This window comes from Ptychodera flava, chromosome 6, assembly GCF_041260155.1.
Source record: "Ptychodera flava strain L36383 chromosome 6, AS_Pfla_20210202, whole genome shotgun sequence".
NCBI classification, from domain to species: Eukaryota; Metazoa; Hemichordata; class Enteropneusta; family Ptychoderidae; genus Ptychodera; species Ptychodera flava.
Genome location: NC_091933.1, coordinates 44,401,254 through 44,425,756, shown reverse-complemented (window position 1 = coordinate 44,425,756; position 24,503 = coordinate 44,401,254). Strand labels below are relative to the sequence as shown.

General features: G+C 35.8%; 2 protein-coding genes across 2 annotated transcripts in view; both read right to left on the bottom strand.

The window, feature by feature from the left end:
• Positions 1–18,375, bottom strand: part of LOC139135918 (plexin-2-like) — a 36,215-nt gene extending 17,840 nt beyond the window's left edge. Inside the window, exons 1-9 of the mRNA XM_070703695.1 lie at positions 18,244–18,375; positions 10,724–11,844; positions 9,382–9,564; positions 6,947–7,078; positions 5,908–6,008; positions 5,655–5,787; positions 4,213–4,370; positions 1,730–1,826; positions 917–1,040 (exon numbers count right to left, since the gene is read on the bottom strand). The gene's annotated coding sequence lies outside the window, so the exon portion shown is untranslated. The remainder of the gene's footprint in view (positions 1–916; positions 1,041–1,729; positions 1,827–4,212; positions 4,371–5,654; positions 5,788–5,907; positions 6,009–6,946; positions 7,079–9,381; positions 9,565–10,723; positions 11,845–18,243) is intronic.
• Positions 10,694–11,806, bottom strand: LOC139134516 (plexin-A4-like). Its single transcript, XM_070701375.1, has one exon. It carries the CDS (start codon positions 11,804–11,806, stop codon positions 10,694–10,696), a length of 1,113 nt encoding a protein of 370 aa, XP_070557476.1.
• Positions 18,376–24,503: the final 6,128 nt, after the last annotated feature.

The window sequence follows — 24,503 nt, the reverse complement described above, 5'->3', positions numbered from 1 at the left end:
CTTATCTGCTATGAATTCATTATTTGGAAGGGTTTGATACTTGTCCATGAGTGTTGTCAGGTATGTTATCATATACCTGCATTCACGTGCCTGTGTAAAGCTATGGGAGAAAGCGCCTTCAGATCCGTGCATTTTTTCGTATCACGCCCCGGCCCGATACCGAATATGGGCAATGGCGTGCATATCTGAACTATCTCGATTCTGGCTATTACGCGCGTTGCTGTCCGAAAACGTTCCATTCGTACACAAAGCCAGCGCGAGATTAGGAAACGTCTGCTCGCTCAGATCGCAGTTGCGGGTAGCGACAATGGAGCCGCAAAGGTGACATAGGCTTTTATTTCTAAATTCTTGTGAAATGTTGTGTATCCTAAGTGCATGCCTGTTCAGTATAAATTACAAGAAACTGGCATCACGCTTTTGTCCTTCTTACACCTCAATTTCAGCCTGGATCTCTGTAGGTCACGTAAAAATACGGATGTTGCTTTGCGCGTTCTAGAAATCTGCAGGAAAACAAATGACGTCATTATGTGTGGCAATCCGCGACGGGAAGCGGCCATCGTATTTGTGAAAAAACTGACACAAATGGCGATAAATATTTGATATCGCACGCATTTGTATCTCCTAAAGAATGTTTAATATTATGTAAACTACATATTTATCATTCCATAAGGTTTATGATAAAACGTTTACGGCCGGCCCTGATACGGCTTTTGCGGCCCTTGGTCGTACGGCGTACGGGCCCTCGCACGCTTGGGCCCTTCCTCCGTACGACAAGGGCCGCAAAAGCCGTATTAGGGCCATAAAGATTATTATAGCTCATACCCATTCTTACTTTCCTCATAGGTCTTATTCTATACCACGACCTTAGAAAAGCAGCCATGTACATGTAATTGTCACTGTAATTTATGTAACTTACGCTGTGACCGACCGATAGAACTGACGTAGAATCATCCAATGAACAATTATGTAGATAATGTGTACACCTGTTTTCGTACACACACCAGTTGCAACTCCAGTTACTGCTCACGCACGAGCTGCATCTAAATAAAGGTTTCAAAGAAGCTTGTTACTCAGATATGAAAGAAAAAACAAAAAACCATGTCATACTTTTTTGAGACATTTTCATTTGTCATGCAATTAGGGCCACCTGTCATATACCGAGTATTTTAATGGCCGTTTTGAGCCTTTGATACGTGTTATAATAAAACAGAGAGAAAGGAACAGTTTGCAAAATACAAACAAAAGTAAAAATTGGATTCATTTAACCTTCTACACTGAACAACATATAAAACACCTAGACTCATTTTCGCTTCTCTTGAATTTTCGCTTTCCTGTCGCCGTTAATGATCAACAGCTCGCCTAAGGCTTACAAATATGTTGTTATACTGTTTAGGGATTAGACGATAACAAGAAAGGTTGAAAAATCAAAAATTGTCCATTTTATTTTTTAATGGCAGTTACCAAAATGTAAAGTTAAACTTTATGAAACTCAATTATACGCCTTCACTATGTGTTATTCCAGAATTGACCTAATCAATCATCTCATATGGTCTAACCATAGCTAAACATAGATAATCATTGTCATGACGTACTCAGTTCAGTTTGGTGAAGTTGTCCAGGCCAATGTACTGGTGAAATGAAAATATTTTCTGTTCAATTCCATGTATTAGTCGTTGTAGTTGTATATTCAGTCTAATAACTGATAACTTAAACAGCAACATGTACTCACGACATATGTACAGAGCAGTTATAAAAGTGAAAATCTGTGTGAACAAAATCTTCTTGTCTTTCGCTGCTTCTAACATACAGTTGTATAGTCGTGTTGTCTGGAAAGAATAAACTCAACTTTTAGGCCTGTCTTTTTATATTTTCTCAAAAATTGTCTTTTCACTAGATTTTTACACTGCAGTTTAAAATATTTGAACCAGATATGAACTTAAAATGCTCACGTGTTTCATTATATATTGCAGTTATGTGTAAATTTGAACCTTTGCCACATGTTTGCAACTTCATTGAAAGTATTATGATCAACATAATGAACAATAATCACCGCCGATTAATTCTAAAAGGTCATGAAGTATACAAATATGTAATTAGCTGAAATAAAATATTAAAGTTCTTTTACTGCTGTCATTGTATCACCATTTTATATAGCAAGTGTAATTACCGTTGGCCAAGTCCTTCAAGCCATATATGCCAAGCTGTGAAAGCTCATTAGATATGCAAATTATAAATTAGCTGACATGAAAATGTGAAATGACTTTTGATATTGTTTTAACCAGGTATAATCATCAATGTAAATAGCATGTTTTGCCAACTTTGATCAAGTAAATCCCAGTATATATCCCTAATAAGCAAAGTTCATTAAATATGTAAATTAGGAATTGACTTCAGTAAAAATGCTTAATGATTGTCAATAATGTTGTACCATGGTATCTATATATATGTAGCAAGTTTTGTCAACTTTGGTCAAGTGAATTCAGATATATATCTCTAATTAGAAAGTTCATTAAATATGTAAATTAGGAATTGGCTGAAGAGAAAATGCTTAATGACTTTCATAATATTGTATTATAGTGTCTTTAATGTACATAGCAAGTTTCATCAATTTTGATCAAGTCAATTCAGATAAATATCCCTAATTATAAAAATTCATTTAATATGCAAATTCGGAATTGGCTGAAGTAAAAATGTCTTTTGACTTTCAATAATGTTATATCACAGTATCTTTGATGTATATAGCAAGTTTCAACAACTACAATCAAGTTAATTCAGATATATGTCCCTAATTGGGAAAGTTCATTAAATATGCAAATTCGGAATTGGCTGAAGTAAAAATGCTTAAAGACTTTCAAAAATGTTGTATCATAGTAGCTCCAAATACATGTAGCAAGTTTCATCAACGTCGGTCCAGTCAATTCAAATATATATCCCTAATTAGCAAAGTTCATTAAATGTGCAAATTAGGAATTGGCTAAAGTTAAAACGCTTAATGACTTTCAGTAATGTTAAATAATAGTATAGTTTGGTCAATTTTGATCGAGTCAAATCAGACATATATCCCTAATTAGGAAAGTTCATTAAATATGCAAATTAGCAACTATCTTTCATGTAACCCCTTAATGGTTCCCACTGCTGATATATCTTGGTGTGATCAACATTTGTAGCAAATCTCATCAAATTGTGTGTAGTCGTTTTTAATGTATATCCGTTTTTTCTAAAACCATTAATTATGCAAATGAGTAAAAAGTATTCAAGCCACACCCACCAAAAACTAATCAGTTCTTGCCATTTGCTAACTGAATATAAGTACCAGATTTGAATCTGATCTGATAAGCCGTTTTTGAGATATCGGACCAACAGACAGACAGACAGACAGACAGACAGACATCGCTGCGACATATGCTCACGTGTGTAAACACGTGAGCAAAAAACAACACAACATCGAAGTGTTACATTGAAACATATCCTATCTACATATACATGTCGTGTCGGATTTATTGACTCGAAGTTACCGAAAAACCTTAATCTCTCAGTATGAAGATGAACGGTCAATCAAGTAGAGGATTTCAGCAAAACCCGGCCCTAGCTGTTTACATTCACAGACCGATAATCCCGACCTGTACGTGAATTATAGTAAATTACCTTGCAACGGCTGCAATTGTTTAACCTAATCAACATTGAACTTGAATGATTTTCAGTTTTGTTTTTTTATGCAAAGACAGAAGGGGGTAATCCCGATAACGAATCGTTCTTCTGCAATACAAGGACACCATGACTTTTTTACCAGCCAATTTGCTGAAAGTCATCGTACGCAGATAATTTATTTAATATCAAAACAATGCAGTGATGTCACCTGTCCTCTATTCGTTTGTTTTTTCGCTCGAATATGACAGACTTCTCTATTCCATCATGGAACTTGAAACGTTCAAATGAATCAGATATTTATGGATTCTAATCATACTTAAATGAAAATACGTTTACTATAATAAGTTCTTATCAATTTCCACAGCGACTATCAAATCCAATTCAAGGAATTTGTATTCTAGTTTGGTCTGAACATATAATGTTAAGGGGTTGTTTTTCCGGTGGCTTTTTGTTTGAGTCTATTGAATGTTATAAACAAGATCTTTAACGCTAGATCATACAGGAATTCACTTACCTGATGCCGGTTGTAGTTGTAACGCAAGATCATACAGGAATTACACTTACCTGATCCCGGTTGTAGTTGTGGCCGGTTCTCTAGCTGTGGTGTGTCACAGGTCAGGTACTGGTTACTCTTATCGGCGGTTGTGAGAAAGAAGCCCCATAATTGCACATATACGTATTATTAATATCTGATTGCGGTAGCTCAATAATTCTAAGGTAATCTGCAATTGACATAATGATAACCCCGTAACCAACACAGTTTTAAGGGATATTTCTCATCAAAGATGACAAGGAAATCCCCTCATAGTGTGTATTTCAAAATTACACAATCAAAGTTTACTCGAAAGACGAAATATGTATATATATTTGGGTAGAAAACCTCCATTTCGTATTAGTGATAAAGATTGATTGAATTCGAAAACTTGAAAGTATTTTCTGATTTTTGCATTCCACCAGCAGCAAGATAATATGTAGACAAAATGACCATTTTTGCATAATCTATCCTCATTTAAAGATGGGAGAGGTTGAAAGACTGACACTCAATAACAGTGATGACAATCATGATACGCAAAATTAAACTGCGTCTTATTCAAAATGTAAGAACTATAAAGCTTATTGCCAACAGAATAGTCGTTTTGTATATAGTATTTAAAGAACATAATGTGAACATTTCATAAACATTGACCCGGCCAGAGTGGAGTTATATTGTAACAGTTTTGATATCTTAAATTGGGAGAAAAGAGAAGCTAGGAAATCGGGTTTGCATAGATTTGCATAAAATAACATTTCTTGCTCACCCAAATTACGACTGCTTGATAACCTATAGGTGAAGGCAACCAATTATTCAATCTTACGTAAACAGATTACTTAAAATTGTATGAATCCTTTTGAAAGTGAATTTAAGCAAAATGCGCTGTGCTACGTGCACTCCACCTTAAATAGGTACAACTAAAAGTGTTAAATGAATACGCGATTCATTTGGTTTAGAAACTCACTAATGGTTCAACTGTTGTAGCGTTTCGAGGAAATTGCCATATGCTTTTTACTAGTCGGTATTCAGCCTTCAAGTATTGGTTCTCGTCTGGTTACGCGGGACTTGGAATTTTTATATATTAGAAGATATGAAATTAGCGCAAAAATGTTAACTATTAATCCGAAATATATATAGATCCATTGCCTTTCTTCCAGTTTCAAGATTAATATTTTGTATGCTCACACTTGCACAAGTGTTTTTCAACCTAAGAGGACGTTGTTAAAGTTACATTTGCCCGAGCTTTTTTAAATTCAGGTCGCTTCTTTCCGTAATTTAGTTAATGTTATAGATTATAAACGTTTTTTCATTCAAAGGTAATTATTTTGCGAAATTTTTCGTCTCTTCTTCATGTTACCTTAAGTTATGTTAGCGTATAATAACAACCTCAACACCACTCGTAAAAAATAAGTTAACTCAACGGAAGTAGGTCGATATATAAAAATATTACCCCATTACATATGCATCCCCTTACCTGATTTGTTACGTCCACAGGTACACTGTCTTCAGGTTTTATTGACTTTATTTTTAAGCACATATCCTTGTTAAATATATGCAGCCATCTTGAATTAAGATTGGACTTGGCACAATTTGCACTCGTAGAACATCTTTCGAAATTGAGAGATTAAGTTGTTAACATCATTAATTAAAAGACGTACTAAATATGAAACAAATTACAAATATTTAACCAATCAATAACAGCATTGTGACTGATCTGATAAAGTTACCTTTTTTCCAGGGTACACCATCCACAATAAGGATCCAGCGATTCCATACAGTCCACACAGCTTGAATACTGACTACACTCAGATACTTTGACTTTGTGAACCTAGTAGTAAAATCAATGTAGAATCGCTTTAACGTCTTAATGTTAGTGGAAAAATATATTTACAAATTCATGTCAAATGAGTTCAATAATTTGAAAACAAATGTGAAGATTTCATCTCTATGCATTAAGAGTGGCAAGGCTACTTGAACTAACGAACAACATAAATGCCTCGAGTTCTTTCCCGTGAATTGAAACGGAAGATGGTATATGTAAAGTTTTTCAAAATTCTGGGAATTACGAGTAAGTTGTTTTCGTCATTTTTCAATAAATTTAAAGTCTAAAGAGCTGCAAACTTAGCATTGATTTTTCTATGGTAAAACATTCAACATTTTTCATTGTATCAGCCCCATCAAGCGATATCAACTGCATTAACATCCAGTTATCCCCTATTGGCGACGGATGGTTAGAATGAAGTTTTGGGAATTTGATGTTATTTGAAGCTGTTTAATTACTTTCCCGAAAATACCCCCAAACGTTTTGTATCTCGCGAAATTACGAATGTTTAATGAAATAAAATGATGCACTTGGTTTTACGTGCCTGAAAATACTAATTTTTCTAAATACGGCCATAGAATGTCGCACTGCAGGGTTACAGCATTAAGATAATCATAAAGAAACTCAACCGTGGACTATAGATACTGAAGGTTCTCGGGATGAAATATATCGATGTAGATTAATACATTTACAGGGCAGATCAATTTCAAACATAGACTATATTCACGTTATATTACGATAGGTTGCAATAAGAGAAACCTTTTCAATACGTCAGTTTCGTCACTAACCGCCCTGTTTTGAGAATAATATGCGAACTTACCATGCTAACTGGTATACACCGTATGATGTTGAAATTGAATCTACATATTGCGCGGTAAACCCGTAGTGAAGATGCTGAAGATCATGTAAGGTTACTGTATTACACTCAGATAAATTATACTCACAATAGCGTCTGTAGATGCGTAGAAATGCTGTCTTTTACGATCAAACCACATGTCCTGAAGTACCGCTGTTGTACTGCCTTCAAGCTCAATCTCTTCATAGGTATTGGCGTAACTGTTGTTGGTAAAATGTACCTGTTGCGAAACGATAAACCATTGTAAGGCGTCTTAAAATTGTCAGGTTGCCATCAACTTGCAATTCACATATTGAGATCGTCCAGTGTACATACTTCTGTCCTTGTTGAGTATTAAGGCCCTTCACGATAAAATATGATTTGTAGGATAATTAAACTTACCAGCGGACTCTAACCGTGCAAAGTACAAAGTGGTATGAACCAAGAAGTCAGATCGAGAATGATATGATTTGTGTCTTATAAACCACACTGTTTTTGGATTATTATTTTTGGATTAGAAATTTCAGAAACCGGTGCTGTTCATTTTATTTACTAATCTACTGTATTTTAGACTACCAAATAATTGGGAAAGATGTGAAGGCTGTTCGTAATTGTCCTATTGCTTCAAAACTTCCGACGTCCACCCGTGTTCTATCTACCCCACCCCATCGATGAACTTCTCCACTTTCCTACATCAAACTAAACTCCACACTTCCCTCTCCTCACCATAACAGCAACTGATTGTCCTCTATATGCTTCATACTTTTACGGTTTCCAACGAAAGTTTCCGAAAACAATGGTTCGACTGTCCACCTAGCTCGTTTAAAATGTCTGCTAAAAACGAAGGTACTTCTTCTTCCCGCCTTGCAAAAAATTGACTCTCCGCCTTGTGATACGAAAGAAGCGTCGCCCACCCAGCATACAATCACCCACGAACACGTTTTCATGAAGCTCTTTTTTGGTTAGCTATGTTAATATTTACGTTTTCGGTTTGTTTGGATAGGCGTTCTACCTACAGGAAGTGTTTTGTGGTGATTAGGAACTAAGTTGTAAACCCTGCATTCAGCATGGAAGCTGAATAATATAACATTAAGATGACCTTTTACAATCTACAAAAGCAGATATGGTTTCAGTATGTATATGGACTTAAGATACACCGTCATGCGATTCGTTGATAGTATGTTAAACTAAGAAACATTCTTCTGTTTTAGTATCAGATATTATGTTTGCAGCTTTAATTGATAAACATATACGTCTCTTAAAATTAATGCACTGTCTGGCAAATACGATATGGGCTAGCATTCATTATGGTTAGTTTGAGATACTTTCATAACCTCATTTTGCACATTAAGTGGTCGTTTGTTAAGCTTGCACGCTGTTGTCGTTACACTATATAATGTTTTTATGGTTCGGCGTCTTCTCAAAGGTAATGTCTCTGGAATCTTAGCTGAGGTTCATTTAAATGAATAAATATAATTATCATTTTATCGAATAGTCTTGCATACATCCATGTGCAGTGAAAGATTTATTTAACTTAAAAGTCAAGATACATGTAGTTTTGTAGTACATAATGAACAAGTAGGGTCACGTCGACCGAATTATATCTTTAGAAAACTTTTTAGAAGTTAAACGCCTAATATTTTTGTCCAAATGTACGATTTGGCGATACGTATTGGTGTTACGATTTTTAAACATGTTTTGAGGAATATTTCCAATTCATAGACTTTCAAGTAATGTCTTTAAGGGACGTTGAGCCTAACATGACTTATTATACGGCTTAATAGCGAAAATCTTAAATTTTCCAGAAAACGATTATGAATTAAAATGCAATCAACGCTGAAAAATTCACAATATAAATGCACACGGCAAACAGTACATTTTGTTTGCATGTCCTTCACTGAGTGCAATTTTCCGCCTACCGACAAGTCTACGTACTTTAAAATAAACTATTTCTTATGATCTTTTGAAATAATAATATTCGACAGAGAATGATATTTGGATTAAGAATTTTCCGAAACTTGAAAGCAATCTATCGGAACGTCTTCTAGAATAATGAAAAATATATAAATAAATATCTTAGCTAACTTTGGCATTTCATCACTTGATTGTCCCACGTTGACATATTCAAGTATTTTAAAGTTAATCAAACATTATCCGACCTGTTATTGGTATGTGGCGGTAGACACATAACTGCACATTGGTGTAACATTTTAATGTTAATGCCAACACGGACAGAAACATGTTGTATAGACTATCTATCATCTTATTATATGTTTGTACTGGTCATGAAAGAAACTAGTTGATGATGATGATGATGATGATGATATGACGATGATGACTATGATCATGATCATGATCACGATCATGATATCGATTATGGCCATGGTAGTTATGATGATTGTGGCAAGGGCAAAATTCAATCGTAGTAATAGGAGGAAAATTTAAACAATAAGTACAACAATTCTTGGTTAACGCTGTTAAAAATTCTTCTTTCGTGATTGTTAGCAGAGTTGCATAGTGTTTTGCTCTGAAGTCAGATACTACCTTTAAAATACTTCCTTTTTCAGTTCCCAAGAATCCAACAGTGTGCTGTTGTACGGTAGTGATAGCCATAGATGTCACCAGGTTATCAATCCGATGTTCTACTACGTACCCATGCTGATCAGTTACTCCATTCGCATATGTGTAGTAAGTCACCGAATGACATCCATGAGTTCCTTTTTGAAACTGAGTGTGAAAAAGGGAACCAAAACAATACAGTTTTAAAGCAATACAGTCCTAAATCATTAGGAAATATGTTTTAATAGTGAAACATTATCTGTAGGATTGAACATACTTAACGGTGATTAGACTTTGCAAGTAAAAAAACTAGCCTCTAAAAATAGGTCGATTCCGAATTTCCCAGGTATTTAATCCGAGTCTGTCAGTCGTGAAAATAATGTGACGTTTCAAAGTTTGAGGGTAAACAGATGCATGTCTACATATGTTTACCATGCACACTTAATCAAATTTAAAATTACATTCCAAATTCTGCGTCGATTCCATCTTGAGATTGACTTGCTCCCATCTGGTGGTTATAGAATGCTGATTTTAGAAAGCAATCGAGTTAAATCGCATATTAACAGCGCTATTGGACAACGAAACAAAATCAACCTTTTTAATCATTTTCGCACACACTACTTCAAACCTGTGTTTCTTTCTTAGTGTTATTGTGTCACTGTGCTGTTTTAATTTAAGTGTGAGTGTGTTTTATAATATCACCTCTTGTGATTGATGTATTTTATACGTCGATGCCGCCGTGCTGATTGTCATATTTGGTCAATAACAATTCATTAATAGAATTCCACTAAGCTAGCATGGTCTACGGTGAGAGTCAACAGTGAATCGTATTCCTCCGATCTGCATCATTATAAGCGAATTAAGGAATAGTTTATAATTACGGTATCTTAATTTAGTCGACTAAGGCTGGTAAATATTTTCAACCATCCTTAAATAGTGAATAACAAATTAAAACACTAACGTTAAAATAGCACTAATTCTTAATGATGTCACAGTTTAACATGAATGGAGATGTCAGGAAAAGGGATATGTGATCCGATATGTGGTCCGATGATCAATTGAAAGAAGCAATTTCAGAAAATTTCGAATTCGAACTCATAACTTACGGCACCTCGTCACTTAGTCAGAGATCACTATTAGCGTTCAGTTCATATTATCTCTTAGAGGTAATTATAATTCCATGCTAATTTGGAGATTCCAAGATCACAAGAAGGGAAAGACAAGAGGTGATGGAAAAGAGGAACTGAGCAATAAGTGACTGCAAAAGTATATTTGATAATCTCGGCACAGTTGAAAGTTAAGCAAAGTTGCACAATGTCATACATACAGATTTGGGGCCAGAACAACTTGCACCTTGCATCCAGGTAGCAGTATACTCTTGTAATCCATCGCCTTCCATACATCCCTTAGCAGCATCTTGGAAAGCTGTTTCAATCACACTCATTTTATACAGACATATTGCAGAGTTTGTGGTCAGTTTTGGAAGATTATTCTCTCCCTCAGCAAATGCAACGAACAAGACTTCTTCACCTTCATCCAGTGTCAGTGATTGACTAAGATCTTGTGCAGGTCTAGTGAGATATGCTGCTTGAGCAAGGTTGTATGAATCATCTCGGCATCTCAATGTCACTTCAGTGTAGGAGTTGAAGTATTGTTGTTCTGCCCCCTGACATACACGCACGATCTTTGAAATGTAATCGGAACTTGTCGTGGATGACTTTTGTATTGTGATGAAGTAACTGTAATTATTGTAGCTAAATCCAGCCACATACTTAACAGGAAAAGTGGTGGTCAAACTTTGAATGATATCAACTCTTGTATTACCATTGCTGTCTTTAAACACTTCAAATATCTTATTACCTTCAAGTTTTCTACCACTCACAAGTGGCTCACCTAGACCAGCAGATGTACTTGTTGTCCCGACATACAACAACGGCTGATCTAGATGATAATGTGGTGCCACGAATCCAACAGTTGAGCTATCTGTCGTATTTGCAGCCACATAAAGCACATCACTGCTTTGGGAAGTCAAAGACATATTCAGCCAATTTCTTTGGTGACAAACACCCTGGTACCCACCACAGGTTATCAGGTCACCGTACTTATAGTTAAAAGTCAGAATTTTATTGTAAGTGTCGTGCCCCACATCATAGTTATCATACTCTGGTCCTGTAGTGATGTTGACAATCAACTCCAAGTTTTCATTCAACCTGTACAGTTGATTTACTCCACCAATGTACACATCACCGGTGACTTTATGTACAGTCAGATGGTTGAATCCATTGGCGTTAGAATCAGTGAAGTGTGCAACTTCGTAGATATTGCCGTAAGAAGGACGATTTAAGGCCGAACTGATGGTCAGGAAGAAAATGAAACTGATAGGCCATGGCAAGCGTGATGACACAAGCATTCCACCAATTCCTTGTGTCCCTGCTGACTGTCCATTAGCTGTGCAATATTGTAAAAAGTACAGAAAACACAAAGTGTTAAATATGAAAAGCTGTCGCAATTGCGTTTCTGAAGCAATGAAAATTTTAGGCAATGTGCTATTCCACTTTTCTCTACTTAGGAATATAACAGATTTGATCAATTGCACCTCCTACTAAATTCTGCTGTTCTTGATATTTGCTTTAAATGCCATTTAGACATTTTTTCAGCGTTTTTATTAATCATGGTAATAGTTATTATGTATTTAAGAGTTTGTAACATAAACCTGAAACTACCTCTACCACGACGAAAACATTTCCAAATTTCCGAAAAAGTAAATTTCATGATATTTTCATAGAAAAATTGTAAAAAGGTACTTAAATTCTCTTTATTTTCATAAATTTCTGAGAAAATAACTGCATGAGGCATTTGCAAATCACTTCCTTCTATTTGTACCACAAGAAAAATGATTTACATCATTTTCTGGTTGCAAAATGAAGTAAACTTGTGCCATGGAAATAATCGAGGTTTTATCTTACTCATTTACACAGCAGTACATTTTACTTTGAAATTCAGATTATTTTTCTGTCCCTCTAATCCAGGTTATAATTCTAAGGAATTTCTCAGAATGCGATAAATGATCAAGAATTTACAGCTGAAAAAATGGAACATCCAAAGTTGCATTGACAGACCTTCACTTTTTCAAAATATTTTCCCATTTATGTCTTTTTGCCATTTAATTCAGTAATATTTAAAGAAATAATTGCATTCAATGAGTTCAATCCCAAGTCTAGAAAAAATATGACAAATTGCTTTAGAAATTAATAAATTGTTAAACATTTGGGATTATGATGAAGTCAGTTGCAGAACATGTCTTGCAACTGAGATGGATGTGTCAGTTGTAGGACATGTCTTGCAACTGAGGTGGGTGTGTCAGTTGCAGGACATGTCTTGCAACTGAGGTGGGTGTGTCAGTTGCAGGACATGTCTTGCAACTGAGGAGGGTGTGTCAGTTGTAGGACATGTCTTGCAACTGAGGTGGGTGTGTCAGTTGCAGGACATGTCTTGCAACTGAGGTGGGTGTGTCAGTTGTAGGACATGCCACAGTCTTGCATTGAGGTGGGTGTGTCAGTTGCAGGACATGTCTTACAACTGAGGTGGGTGTGTCAGTTGCAGGACATGTCTTACAACTGAGGTGGGTGTGTCAGTTGCAGGACATGTCTTGCAACTGAGGTGGGTGTGTCAGTTGCAGGACATGTCTTACAACTGAGGTGGATGTGTCAGTTGCAGGACATATCTTGCAACTGAGGTGGGTGTGTCAGTTGCAGGACATGTCTTGCAACTGAGGTGGGTGTGTCAGTTGCAGGACATGTCTTGCAACTGAGGTGGGTGTGTCAGTTGCAGGACATGTCTTGCAACTGAGGTGGGTGTGTCAGTTGTAGGACATGTCTTGCAACTGAGATGGGTGTGTCAGTTGTAGGACATGTCTTACAACTGAGGTGGGTGTGTCAGTTGCAGAACATTTCTTGCAACTGAGGTGGGTGTGTCAGTTGCAGAACATGTCTTACAACTGAGGTGGGTGTGTCAGTTGCAGGACATGTCTTGCAACTGAGGTGGGTGTGTCAGTTGCAGGACATGTCTTGCAACTGAGGTGGGTGTGTCAGTTGCAGGACATGTCTTGCAACTGAGGTGGGTGTGTCAGTTGCAGGACACCCAACTGAGGTAGATCTGTTATAATTTGTTATCTATGATTATTTTGTGGAATTTAGGTGGAAATTTACATCAAGATGCTAGTTCACCATTTGTAAAACTATTATGAAATTTTGGCAAGGGTTTAAATAAAAGCCAAATTTTACAAACATTGTTAAATTTGATAGATCTAATGCTAACTATCAGCTTCGGGATATGGCTGAATGGGTTGGTGCATTGACATCTTGGCTACGGGATTTGGTACAGCAAGTGTTGGTTCAAGCGAGGTGAATGAAAAATAAATGATGTTTAACATGGGAAAAATTACATGAATGAGGAACACAAAGTTTATCCTTTGAAAAAACATCATGTTTAATACCTTGTATTTATTATGAAAATAAATTGTAAATCTTAACTGTATTAAAAGTATTGACCGGGCAAAAACATATTGCACTCATGCAATGTGTCAATGAATAACATTTGAGAAATTTCAAATAAAAAAAAGGTTGACAGAGCATTTCCAGAAAACTCCCAGACAGGCTACACTGCAATTGTCATCATGAAAAGAGCTATGTACATACAATAATATCAGCTTGTTCAACTTAATAATACTGCTTATAATAATATAAACATAAATTTATCCTTACTAAGTCGACCATAAATGGAAAATGGAACTTTCTCTATCTATTTCTATATCTATTGGAACTTTCTTTCTCTATTTATTTGACCAACCTATCATGACAAACTACAATGAGCAATTTCTTTTAGATAACATACAGAGAACAATACATGATGGTTCAGAATATGTCAAAGTTGGGATTCAGGAAAGTTTCCTTTACATGTTTTAATCCTCCAAGATGGTAAGCATTTCACTATGAACTGTCAATAAAGTTGAACTTTCTAATAATGCTACACTAAAATTATTTAGGCTTTGTTGATTTCCTAATTAATTCAATAATTTAAAATCATATTAATGATTTTTTTCTTGGTGAATTGATAGGGTTTATACAGTACAAGAGTTACATACAATGTAAGTCAATTTCAGTTAAAACATCAATTACCATCTAACATTCCACCATTCCTATAAATAACACCTCAGCCTGGAACAGCACAATCATAATCTGCTCTTTCGTACAGGCAGTACTTGACTTTGAATGAATGACCTACTACATTTCACCTGTGTACCAAATTTGAAAGCATGGCAAAAAGTACCACAAAATTTGCAAATTTCGCCTTGAGTTCACCAAGTCAACTTCAGGTCACTCCTTGGAGCCTGCACACCGAATTAGAATGCAATTGCATACACAGTTTCATAGAAGATTTTTTAACAAAAAATGGCAAAAATTGCCAAAAAATACAAATATGCAGATGTTGCCATAATTTTGATCAATTCTATTTTGAGTTATCACAAGGCACTTGCACGCCAAATTTTAAAGCGATCCGACCATTGGTTACTAAAATGGCGAAAAAAGAAACAAATTCTTTAAAAATATAAAGCATCAAATATTGACATAAAATCTATATGTTCAAATGAGTTTGGCCCAAGGTACCTAAAACCAAAATATGACAATGATCACATGAGTAGTTCCCGAGTTATTGATTTTTGACCATTTTCACCGGTTTTGCTTCCTCATCTACATATCTATGAGACTAAGAATGGCACATCTGCACGGGCCGTATATGGCATCACTACACCAAGGTGTCACTTTATCTACAGCCCTTACTATCTCGGCATGTACTTCGGAAACAGCTATAATGATATCCCCGAATAGTCAATATCACCGATCACCAACACGAGGATTATCGCCCTGACAAAGCAACTCCTTAACAGCTTGTAAGGTAAAAGTAATATATTACCTTATGATCCGCCATTGCAGGTCAGATTAAATCGAAAGAAATATGATATGCAAATCGGAAAGGCAGTTTTCAAATACTTGAGTCAAGACTTTTTGCTCTTATTAGCGACAACAAATATTCTGGATTATTCTAGATTTAGTCGATGAGGCCATCTGTGTGTGCTCCAGGTTGACTTGGGTCTTGACATGTTTTCATTCTCACTAGTGAAGTACAAAAATTAACTAGGTGCCAATATGCAGGGGCCTATGCGCTGGTCTTACTTCTTCACACTGTGAAACTTTTGGAATAATGACAGTCTGAAGATTGTCAAAAGACATTACAAAAACAGCTCGCGACTTTTACAGGCGCAGATGACGTCAGTGAATGAAGAGTCGCCTAATTGTATGACGGTTCGGCCATAAACCAGATTCAGTTGCGTAACCGTTGAACTTATATAAAACAGCTGTTGTTTATAGGCTTCATGTAACCAATGTACTTACGAGATAGAGGCTATTGTACCTTGACACATAAAGCATAAAGGACCGATCGACATGGCTGATTTCAGAAGCTTTCCATTTCAATAATCAATGAATTAAAGGAAAAGGCATTTTCAAAATCCATTTTCATGGGCTGGATATAATACAATTTTAGGTGTGAGGTGAATAATACGCACTCCAAGACTTGATTTCTGCTATATAGTTCACCGTCCCTATCGCGAATAGCAAGCATGGTTCCATCGAGACAGACAGGCCGAGCATTGGTTTCAGTGTTCAAAGGTAAAATACGTTTGTCTCTTATCTACAGATGCGGCATTTTGTAAGGTGATTACCTTCTCCCCTTGATTTCGTAAATGTACATCATATACACAGTCACGTTGTTATTTGCATACACTTTTTTATTTTACGCAGTCCAGGCTCCCATAAATGTTTACATGCATTGAACAGAATAAATCACGAGTGAAAACGAGAAACAAACCGGATTAGCATACAATAAATAGAATAAACGCATACAATGAAACTAATAAAATAGCATTACTTATTTAAGAAAATGGCAAAATCATATTCAGTCAGTAGATAAAAATACGCTAGTTTTCAATCGGATTCGAACCCACAACATACGGCATCAGTCGCCTTGCTGAGAGGCCACAGACAGAACCGCTCGGCTAAATCTTCACTCCCAAAAAGAGTGGTTCAATAGCCGGCTAAGTTGTTACATTTTTTTCTGACTGAGACCGCTCAACACGTGTAGAGTTCGTGAAGCACTCACGCACGCATGCTCACTATCGTACATCGCACATACACACTTAAAAGCATTGAAAGGACAATGAAATGCTGAATGATAGCAATCGATGAAAAAAATAATACCGCCCCTTCAAATGGAGATATCATGCGTTTATTAGTGAACGACCTTTTGACACTGTATATTCGAAAGACCACAAAGGCGGCCACATGCCAAAAATACAAAGATTGATCACGTGCAAAAGTAACTAAACATTTGACAACACGGCATACAAGCAGGTGTTTTGCACCTTTCACACTGCAATCCCTGTCGGAAACATCTGATGTCGAAAGGACCGGTTTTTAATGTTCACAAATAGGAAATGACATAATACTTTCACTTTTGTGCAATTCTATACATACTTCTGCTTTCAAGTTATTTAACATAAAATGTGAGGTAGACTCTCTCACTGAGTTCTCTCACACGAGGTCAATGCATCTGGCAGCTGTTGACGTTGAAGTCATAACTTAAAACAGAGGGCTCTACAATAAATATAAATAACTATAAGTCGATTTTTTACACAACGCAGACTTACATCGTATGTATGTTTGAAAAGTTTGTTTGCTGAACTTGCTTAATCAACGATATGACGGTACAGTTACAAATTTGCATATACATGTTATTGGTCGTGTGACTATTTTATTTTGAGAGCTGTCTTGATATTTATGATAGGATGATTTATTTTATCTTTAATTCTTATGTGTCGTACAATTGAAGCAATGCCTTTAATGTATCGTATACAAAAACTAGCCGAACACACAGTATGAGAGCAAGCTCTCAATTTTACTATCGAGCTGTAAACAATAAACGAACAATAGATGTAGCCCAGAAAAAAGGAGGAGATCTGGGTAAATGGCAGCAAAATGGCACTGCTAAGTCGGCAGAAATATTAGAAAAACAGCAAATGAACACAACGAATGTTTTGGAGCGGGGCATTCTTCATAGTTTATTAAAGAACTGGGATGGGTGCTTCTTATGGGAGTAGACGAACAGAACAGCAAACTATAATTACAGTAAGACTGTTGCTAATTCGCATACAATGTCGTACATGTCTTTCTTAATATCTTAATTACTCTTCATACTATGGGATAGTTGCGTCGTTGGAAGTCTGAAAAACAGTCCGAAGCATAACCAACCGCAACGCTAGAAACATTTTGAATAAGGAGATTCGTGTGAAAGACAAAAATAAGCAATGAGAAGTACAGCGCCTTGCTCAAGGGCACAGCATCACGCTTGAGCCACCATCGATCGTAGGTCGGCAACATAATTACCGTATCGTGAACCATTCTCTGATCGTTAGTAAGGTACTCTACTCAGAGCGCCATGGTACCTCCTCGAATTGCGCTCACACTGAGATAGGAACTTACTATTATACACGTCCATCCAGAAAATCACATATTCTTCTATAGTCGCGGACGGACATACTGGTAATTATGATAAAAATGATAAAAAAAATAGAATGAAAAAACCTTGTTCTCAAAAGAGTTTCAAACATGGACACTGTTAACGATTTGCATTCTGTTAAAAAAATTCAATGCCATAGCCTTTAAGTAAAGTGTGAACGTTGATTCATAAGCGATATTTCTGTATTGAACGTATTAAATCTTAAAGACTCACCGTTACGTCGAGTTAGGTAACAAGGATCCGAAATATTATTATCCATAATAAAAGAGAGGAAAGGTATAGTTGACTACAGTCTGGAAAATGGTCAAATAGGGTGGCGAAGGTCACTCTTCGTGTGAGGACGTTGTCATCGGCATCTATAGTGGCTTTTGAAGTTATTGTACTTAGGGGAACAGAACTCGTCAAATGTGTGATGATATATTGTACTTCTATAAATTACTTCACAAAACAAAATTTATGGCATAATTTAAATAATTCTTTCACACAAAAAATGGGATATTAGACACTCCTACAGTGACATTGTTTAAAAGTTGAAATGACGCCTTTGTGCGCAGACGCAGTGTCACGAAGCCTAGTTTTGTGTGACGAATGTATTATCCCGGGTAGTAAGCAGAAATGCTTTCACTGAACAGGACGCATTTGAAGCAGACGCTCAGTAAGAAGATATTTGGTGAAAAGGAAACAGGGAACCGAGCGATATGGTTAACATTTACCTTGCTTAAAAAGTCTCCAATCGTTTGAAACATAACAATGCTTCACCTTCTTAGGAGAATGAGAATTATAGCATATTTCATAAGACCAATATAAAAAATAATGTAAATATAATACTTTATACATACACAATTACGAGCTGTCATGACCTTTGAGTCTCCTTCGCTTCATGATTATTTATCAAAAGTTTTAAATCAACGAGGTAAAATGGCCTGAGTTCTTATAAATCTTCGCAACACGTAATAATTTAAAAATAATATGAAAATAATATGAGATGATATCAAGGAATTTGTAAGGGTTATCAGAAAACTTGTATTGTGGTTGCAATGTCACCGGTTTTCTTGATAAATGCTTTATAATTCTTCACGACTAGAGAAATATGTATTCCCTTAACAAAAGATCATCGCTCCTAAATTCGTCATTTGCATCAGGTCGATGCCCTACTAAATCATCTTAATTTTTTGTCCCATGTATGGTGTTTATAGTCTATGTGCAATGTTTCTGTTTCGTACTGCAGTCACACATATAAATTTCGTCACTGTATCATAATAAACGTATTGGCGCTGAAAGTTCATTTTGTTTAAGAGCGCACAATTTATTTAAGGGCAATTTTTATTCTGTTGACCTGTTCTTGCTGTTTCGAAACACAATGTGAAACGAGTATTGTCTTCCTCCTGTCCCGAATTTCTTTCGTTTCCTCTAACTCTAACAGCTGGAAAGCAAACCTATATGAATTGCATTATTCAATTACAGTGAGAAACAGTATGTGTTCAATGACTTTCAACATTTCATCAAATATACAAGACAATACCATGTGTTTAACACCTATATTTCATTTAAAATATGAAAATCTGGATGACTGTGCTATACTTGGTTTGTTAGGGGCTTAGACCAACTAGGCGCATGCCCTGATGGTTTCGTTTGAATTCTACTTCTTCTTTTTCAATTCTTCTTTCATAATTTTTTGTTTGTTCTAATCTGAGACACAACCGCTCGTATCATTCTGAAACGTCAAACCTTGTTCGAGGTAGGAAGAACTAGTGCATGGTACACCTGGACTTCAAGTGATCACATTACCATGACAGCCGTATTGCACTTTAAGGAAATCTACAAAATGGCATGTTCACAAACACTAAAGGACAAATCTAATTCTTGTGTTGTATGATTCCACCTGGTCTACAAAAAATTGTCTAATTTGCTAGCAGTCACGTGACCTTAGCCGCCATATTTATTTTGTAAAACGTCATCTTGTTCGGAATCAATGGGCCATACGAATTTAAAGTCTGCTCAGATTATTATCAGTGTCAGTTCTAGCAATTTTGCAAAAGGCGTTTTAATTTGAAGCTATGACCTACTTACATGAAACTCAGTAACATGGGATGATCACGGGTGACCTTTGACCCTTTCATGTATCTCAGTTACTAACAGGAAGTTTATTTTATTTAACTGGTTTATTTAAGTTAATTTTCTTTGCATATTAAACATTATCCAATAATAGCTTATTTTCGGATGAACTCGCATGACCTACTTTTACATAAACAATTGTAAAGGCTATACCGTTCTGATTTTTTGGAAGATGACCAGTATGAAAATTGTTTTTATTCTCCAAACGTGCACGACCTTGGATGGCCTCTGAGCTTTTTAAGCTTACATGTATCTCAGCAACTAAAAGTACTAAAAGTTTGGTTTCTGTTGTCTATGAATATGACTAAATTTGTTTCCAAGATTTTTTGGAATAAATATTTCTGCAGCGGCCCGCAACACCTCGATCCATTACTGGTTCACGTTGCCTATATCCGCAACACTTCCAATGAAACTTTAGTTGCCGTTAAAAAGGACAAGACTGTTCAATGTAACACAAACACACGTTATGGTGACTTGAATCGCCAGAAAATGTTTTAGATCTGCATGAAGACTTCTAAGAGAGTTTAGGAATCGTGGTGTAATAGTAAGTAAAGTCATCATGAGAGTACACCACATAATGTTGACCTTCGCACCACGCATCACCCTATATTACGAGGTGAGCAATAAACTGTGAGTGCAAACTTCACAGTGCTGTATTTTTGTAACAATCTGATACATTCAGTAGATTATCGATTGCAAAATTATTTCAAAATTTAGTCCTTATAGCCATATAAGTCGTCCTAGAATTTCTCTGGCTATTTATATAGAGGGACACTGTATTTAGGGTAAGAATATCTGAACTGAATCTTTGCTGATGTCTTTTACAGACGATGATCCCCACGAAAGAAAAGTTGTATTTCGGTATTTTTTAAAAGACGGCAGTTGTATGTTCGTAGATTTGATGTCAAATAACAGTATACAAGAGAATTTTACTTTTGTCGTGAAGATAATTTTTCGTCATCGTCGTTGTTGTCGTCGTCGTAGTCATCATCATCATCATCATTATCATCATCATCATCATCGTTCTCAGTGTAATAGTCGTTGCTGTTATCTCGATTTGCTTCTCCAAAACAAAATAAAACCAATGAAGCAGATCAATGTCCACAACTGTCGTTTATATTTTAGTTTTTTGACCTGCATCAAAGTGTTCGAAATGTGCTTGCTCAGGTCATATGCACCGGAGATCAATGAGTAGACTTTACTGTAAAACGATTTCATGTACACCGAACTCTCGCCGAATTACGATTAGTCAAAACGTCATTTCTCCTAATAATGCTAACACCCCATTATTGTATTTCTCTAAAACAAGCATATACTCACAAACTGGGTTGCATGGTAATGCAAATGATCTGTTTGGGATGATACATAACGAATATGTTGGAGCTAGATGTAATGGCAGCTCACTATGAAAATCACTTATGACCAGGGAAAAACACTAAACTTGGTTGATCAAAAATTCTTAGTAAAGTCAGAGATACGCCACAATGTATGTTGCCTCATTTCGTGGAACTACAGAATTTGAAAAAGGCGCATCTCGTCGATGAAAGCTCAAGGAAATAAAGCATTGTCTAATTATGACATTTGAATTATGACTTTATTTGCACATAATGGGTAAAAATCGAAAGTCTGCTACTTAATTTTAGCATTTAAACCACGACTATATTTGTAATATGAACAAAATCGCAAAATATGAAAACATTAATTTTAGTCAACAATAAAGGGTGTATGCAACAATTAAAATCATAAGCATGAAAAAGAAGATATTCCAATCTGGCATCTTTGAGTAAAACATATACTAAGAAAATTTTAAAATGTATTTTTTTTACATATTTGAGATAAAGCTTGCAAAGTTTTCTTTCCATCATAAAATATCTCTGGATGCAACGGCCAAAACTTGTTAATATCATCTGACAGTACTGCATAAAAAGAAAATCGAGTAATACGAACGTTGCTAACTGGTTATGTCGCTTAATATCGTTATAGAGGTTACGTTGTTTACTATTGTAATATTTGAATTGAAAAAAGAACATGCATAGAAAAACTTCATCTAGTACAGTCCCTGGCTAGTATAAGTCCCGATCAATAAAGGAATAATATTTACAAAAAGAACATTTTCGTTGATTTTTATAAACTTATGAACGGTTACTGCAAACTTGAAAAACCTTTGGAAACTCGAAACCATAAAACGACATTCCAATTGTTCTAAGTAATCATATACAGAGCTACGAGGGATTCAGTCATTTCAAATAACCTTATGTTTATACTTGTTGAAATAATGCGTGTATATGTGCTGTATTGTAAATATTATACGCCTGCAACCTACTCAATATCTGTTAGGGAAGCCATTGCTAGACATGAACTGGATACTATGCATCATTCGTGAAGCTATGAACACTACCGGTAATACATTATAAAGCGTTCCAGATTATCAAACGATCGTTAATTGAATTTCAGATGAGTGTATTGTGATTTAGGTTCTGATTGTATTGATTGGTACTCTGACGGTGTGTGTTGAGAGGAAGATTCCTCTGGTCGTTCTTCCCTGTGTCGCTGAAGAACCATATACTTTGATCGTTGTTCAGGATACAGATCTTGGTATTGTGGAGGATTCGAACGTAACTGATGAAGGCCATCATAGTAGACAACTGGCCTTGGCTGCAATGATTCGTACTTGCCAGGTATCTGTTCATACTGACTTTCAACCATAGACGATATCAATTCCTTTAACAATACTGCATGACCTTCTTTCTCGCAATTCTCATCATTCTGCAGAGCCTCCGTTATCTGTTAATGGATGATTGAAAGAATTTATTAACATGATTTGAACTAATTTTGGATAATTGGATCTTCATATTTTCAAATTTCTCAAAAATGTTAGGTGTCTTTTAGCTGAATGTTCTAATATTAAAAAATACTCATAAAGACAAGTGTGTAACTTAAAAAGAAAAGTGGATGAGGTTACATTTGCAGATTAAATTGACATAACTTCACCATCCAATTATCCCAAACTAGTTCCAATCGTGTTTATTTCTTGAAGAAATACCGATATTATAGACAAGGTGACTGACAATCAAAATCCAAATCATGTTTTTTTTTTCTAAAAGGTGAAAGTGCTGACGCAGTAAAAGCTACATTTGAAACAATTTGGACAAAATGTAAAGTATTTGCAGTACCTCATCAAGGAATCCTATGACAAATTTGATCAGCTCCTCCAAGGCTGCCAGTCTGTCTGAGGAACCACTTTGATCCTAGGCGAAAACGTTATGGTGAAAGGAATGTAAAATGGCTTGTGGTATTCATAAGCTTATTTTCTAATGATTCAATGAACATTGCGTGCCACGTAAGTCGAGACCATTATTTTAACAACTCAGTTCTTGGCGTAATTTTTTGTTGCAAGAGTTGTTAGTTGCGCTATTATTGTTATGTACCTGCACATAATAATGTAGAATGGCCGTCATTGCTTTCAGAGCTACAAACTTTATATTGAGAAGAAATAAAGCAAACGCGATGTGAATGGTGTTATCAATGGCACTTGAAGAGAAGGCATTCGACGTCATCTGTACAACTAAATAAAAAAGAACACCCTTTCCATAACGTTTTTATCGTTGCAATCCTTCAAGTCGGCATCGTCACAAGATAGTCACTACGTGTAAAGTTTCGTATTTTCTATTCTTGTTTTCGTATTCCTAATAACAAAATGCTCTTTAGATGAAACTAAATAAATATTTCTTAAATTAATATCACAAACCTGTGAATGCTCTTCCAGATATTGCTTGAGGGCGCCCTCACTGACACTTGGTAAAGCCTTTATATCATCAAAAAACTTTGTAACTGTGTCTTGAATGTTGATATTTCTTCGTACAGCTCATCAGTTTCTGAAGAGGAGTTCTTAGAGAAAAGGGTGCACATTAGGCTATAAAGTAAAATTCATATCTTACATAATTATCTTTAAGTCTCTTGCACATTTGAGTTTGACTTGTTTCACTCTTTTCTCTCCGTATAGATACTAGCATATTGACTTTAGGTATATCTTTGAAGTAAAAATAAAGTATTAATTTTAATATGATGTCTGATTAAGGCATCAAGCATCACTGCTGATGAAAGTTATACTTACAGTGGTCTCGGAGCAGATGTCAATGAAGGCCTGTGCTACACCTTCAAGACCCCTCTTTACGCCATTAGTTGGAATGATGTCAAGCACATACTGAGGTGACTGCAATATCTTGATCCATAGACCTAAATGTAAGCTGTAATAAAAAACAAGCATTATGCTTCTTTTGTATTGAAAACTACAGAGTACCAAAGTATGTTTACATAGGCTAAATAAACATACAACTATGGAACTACGAAGATGTGCA

Bases quoted from the DNA above. Each gene is read 5' to 3' on its own strand.
- LOC139134516 (XM_070701375.1), bottom strand. From the start codon at position 11,806: ATGCTTGTGTCATCACGCTTGCCATGGCCTATCAGTTTCATTTTCTTC.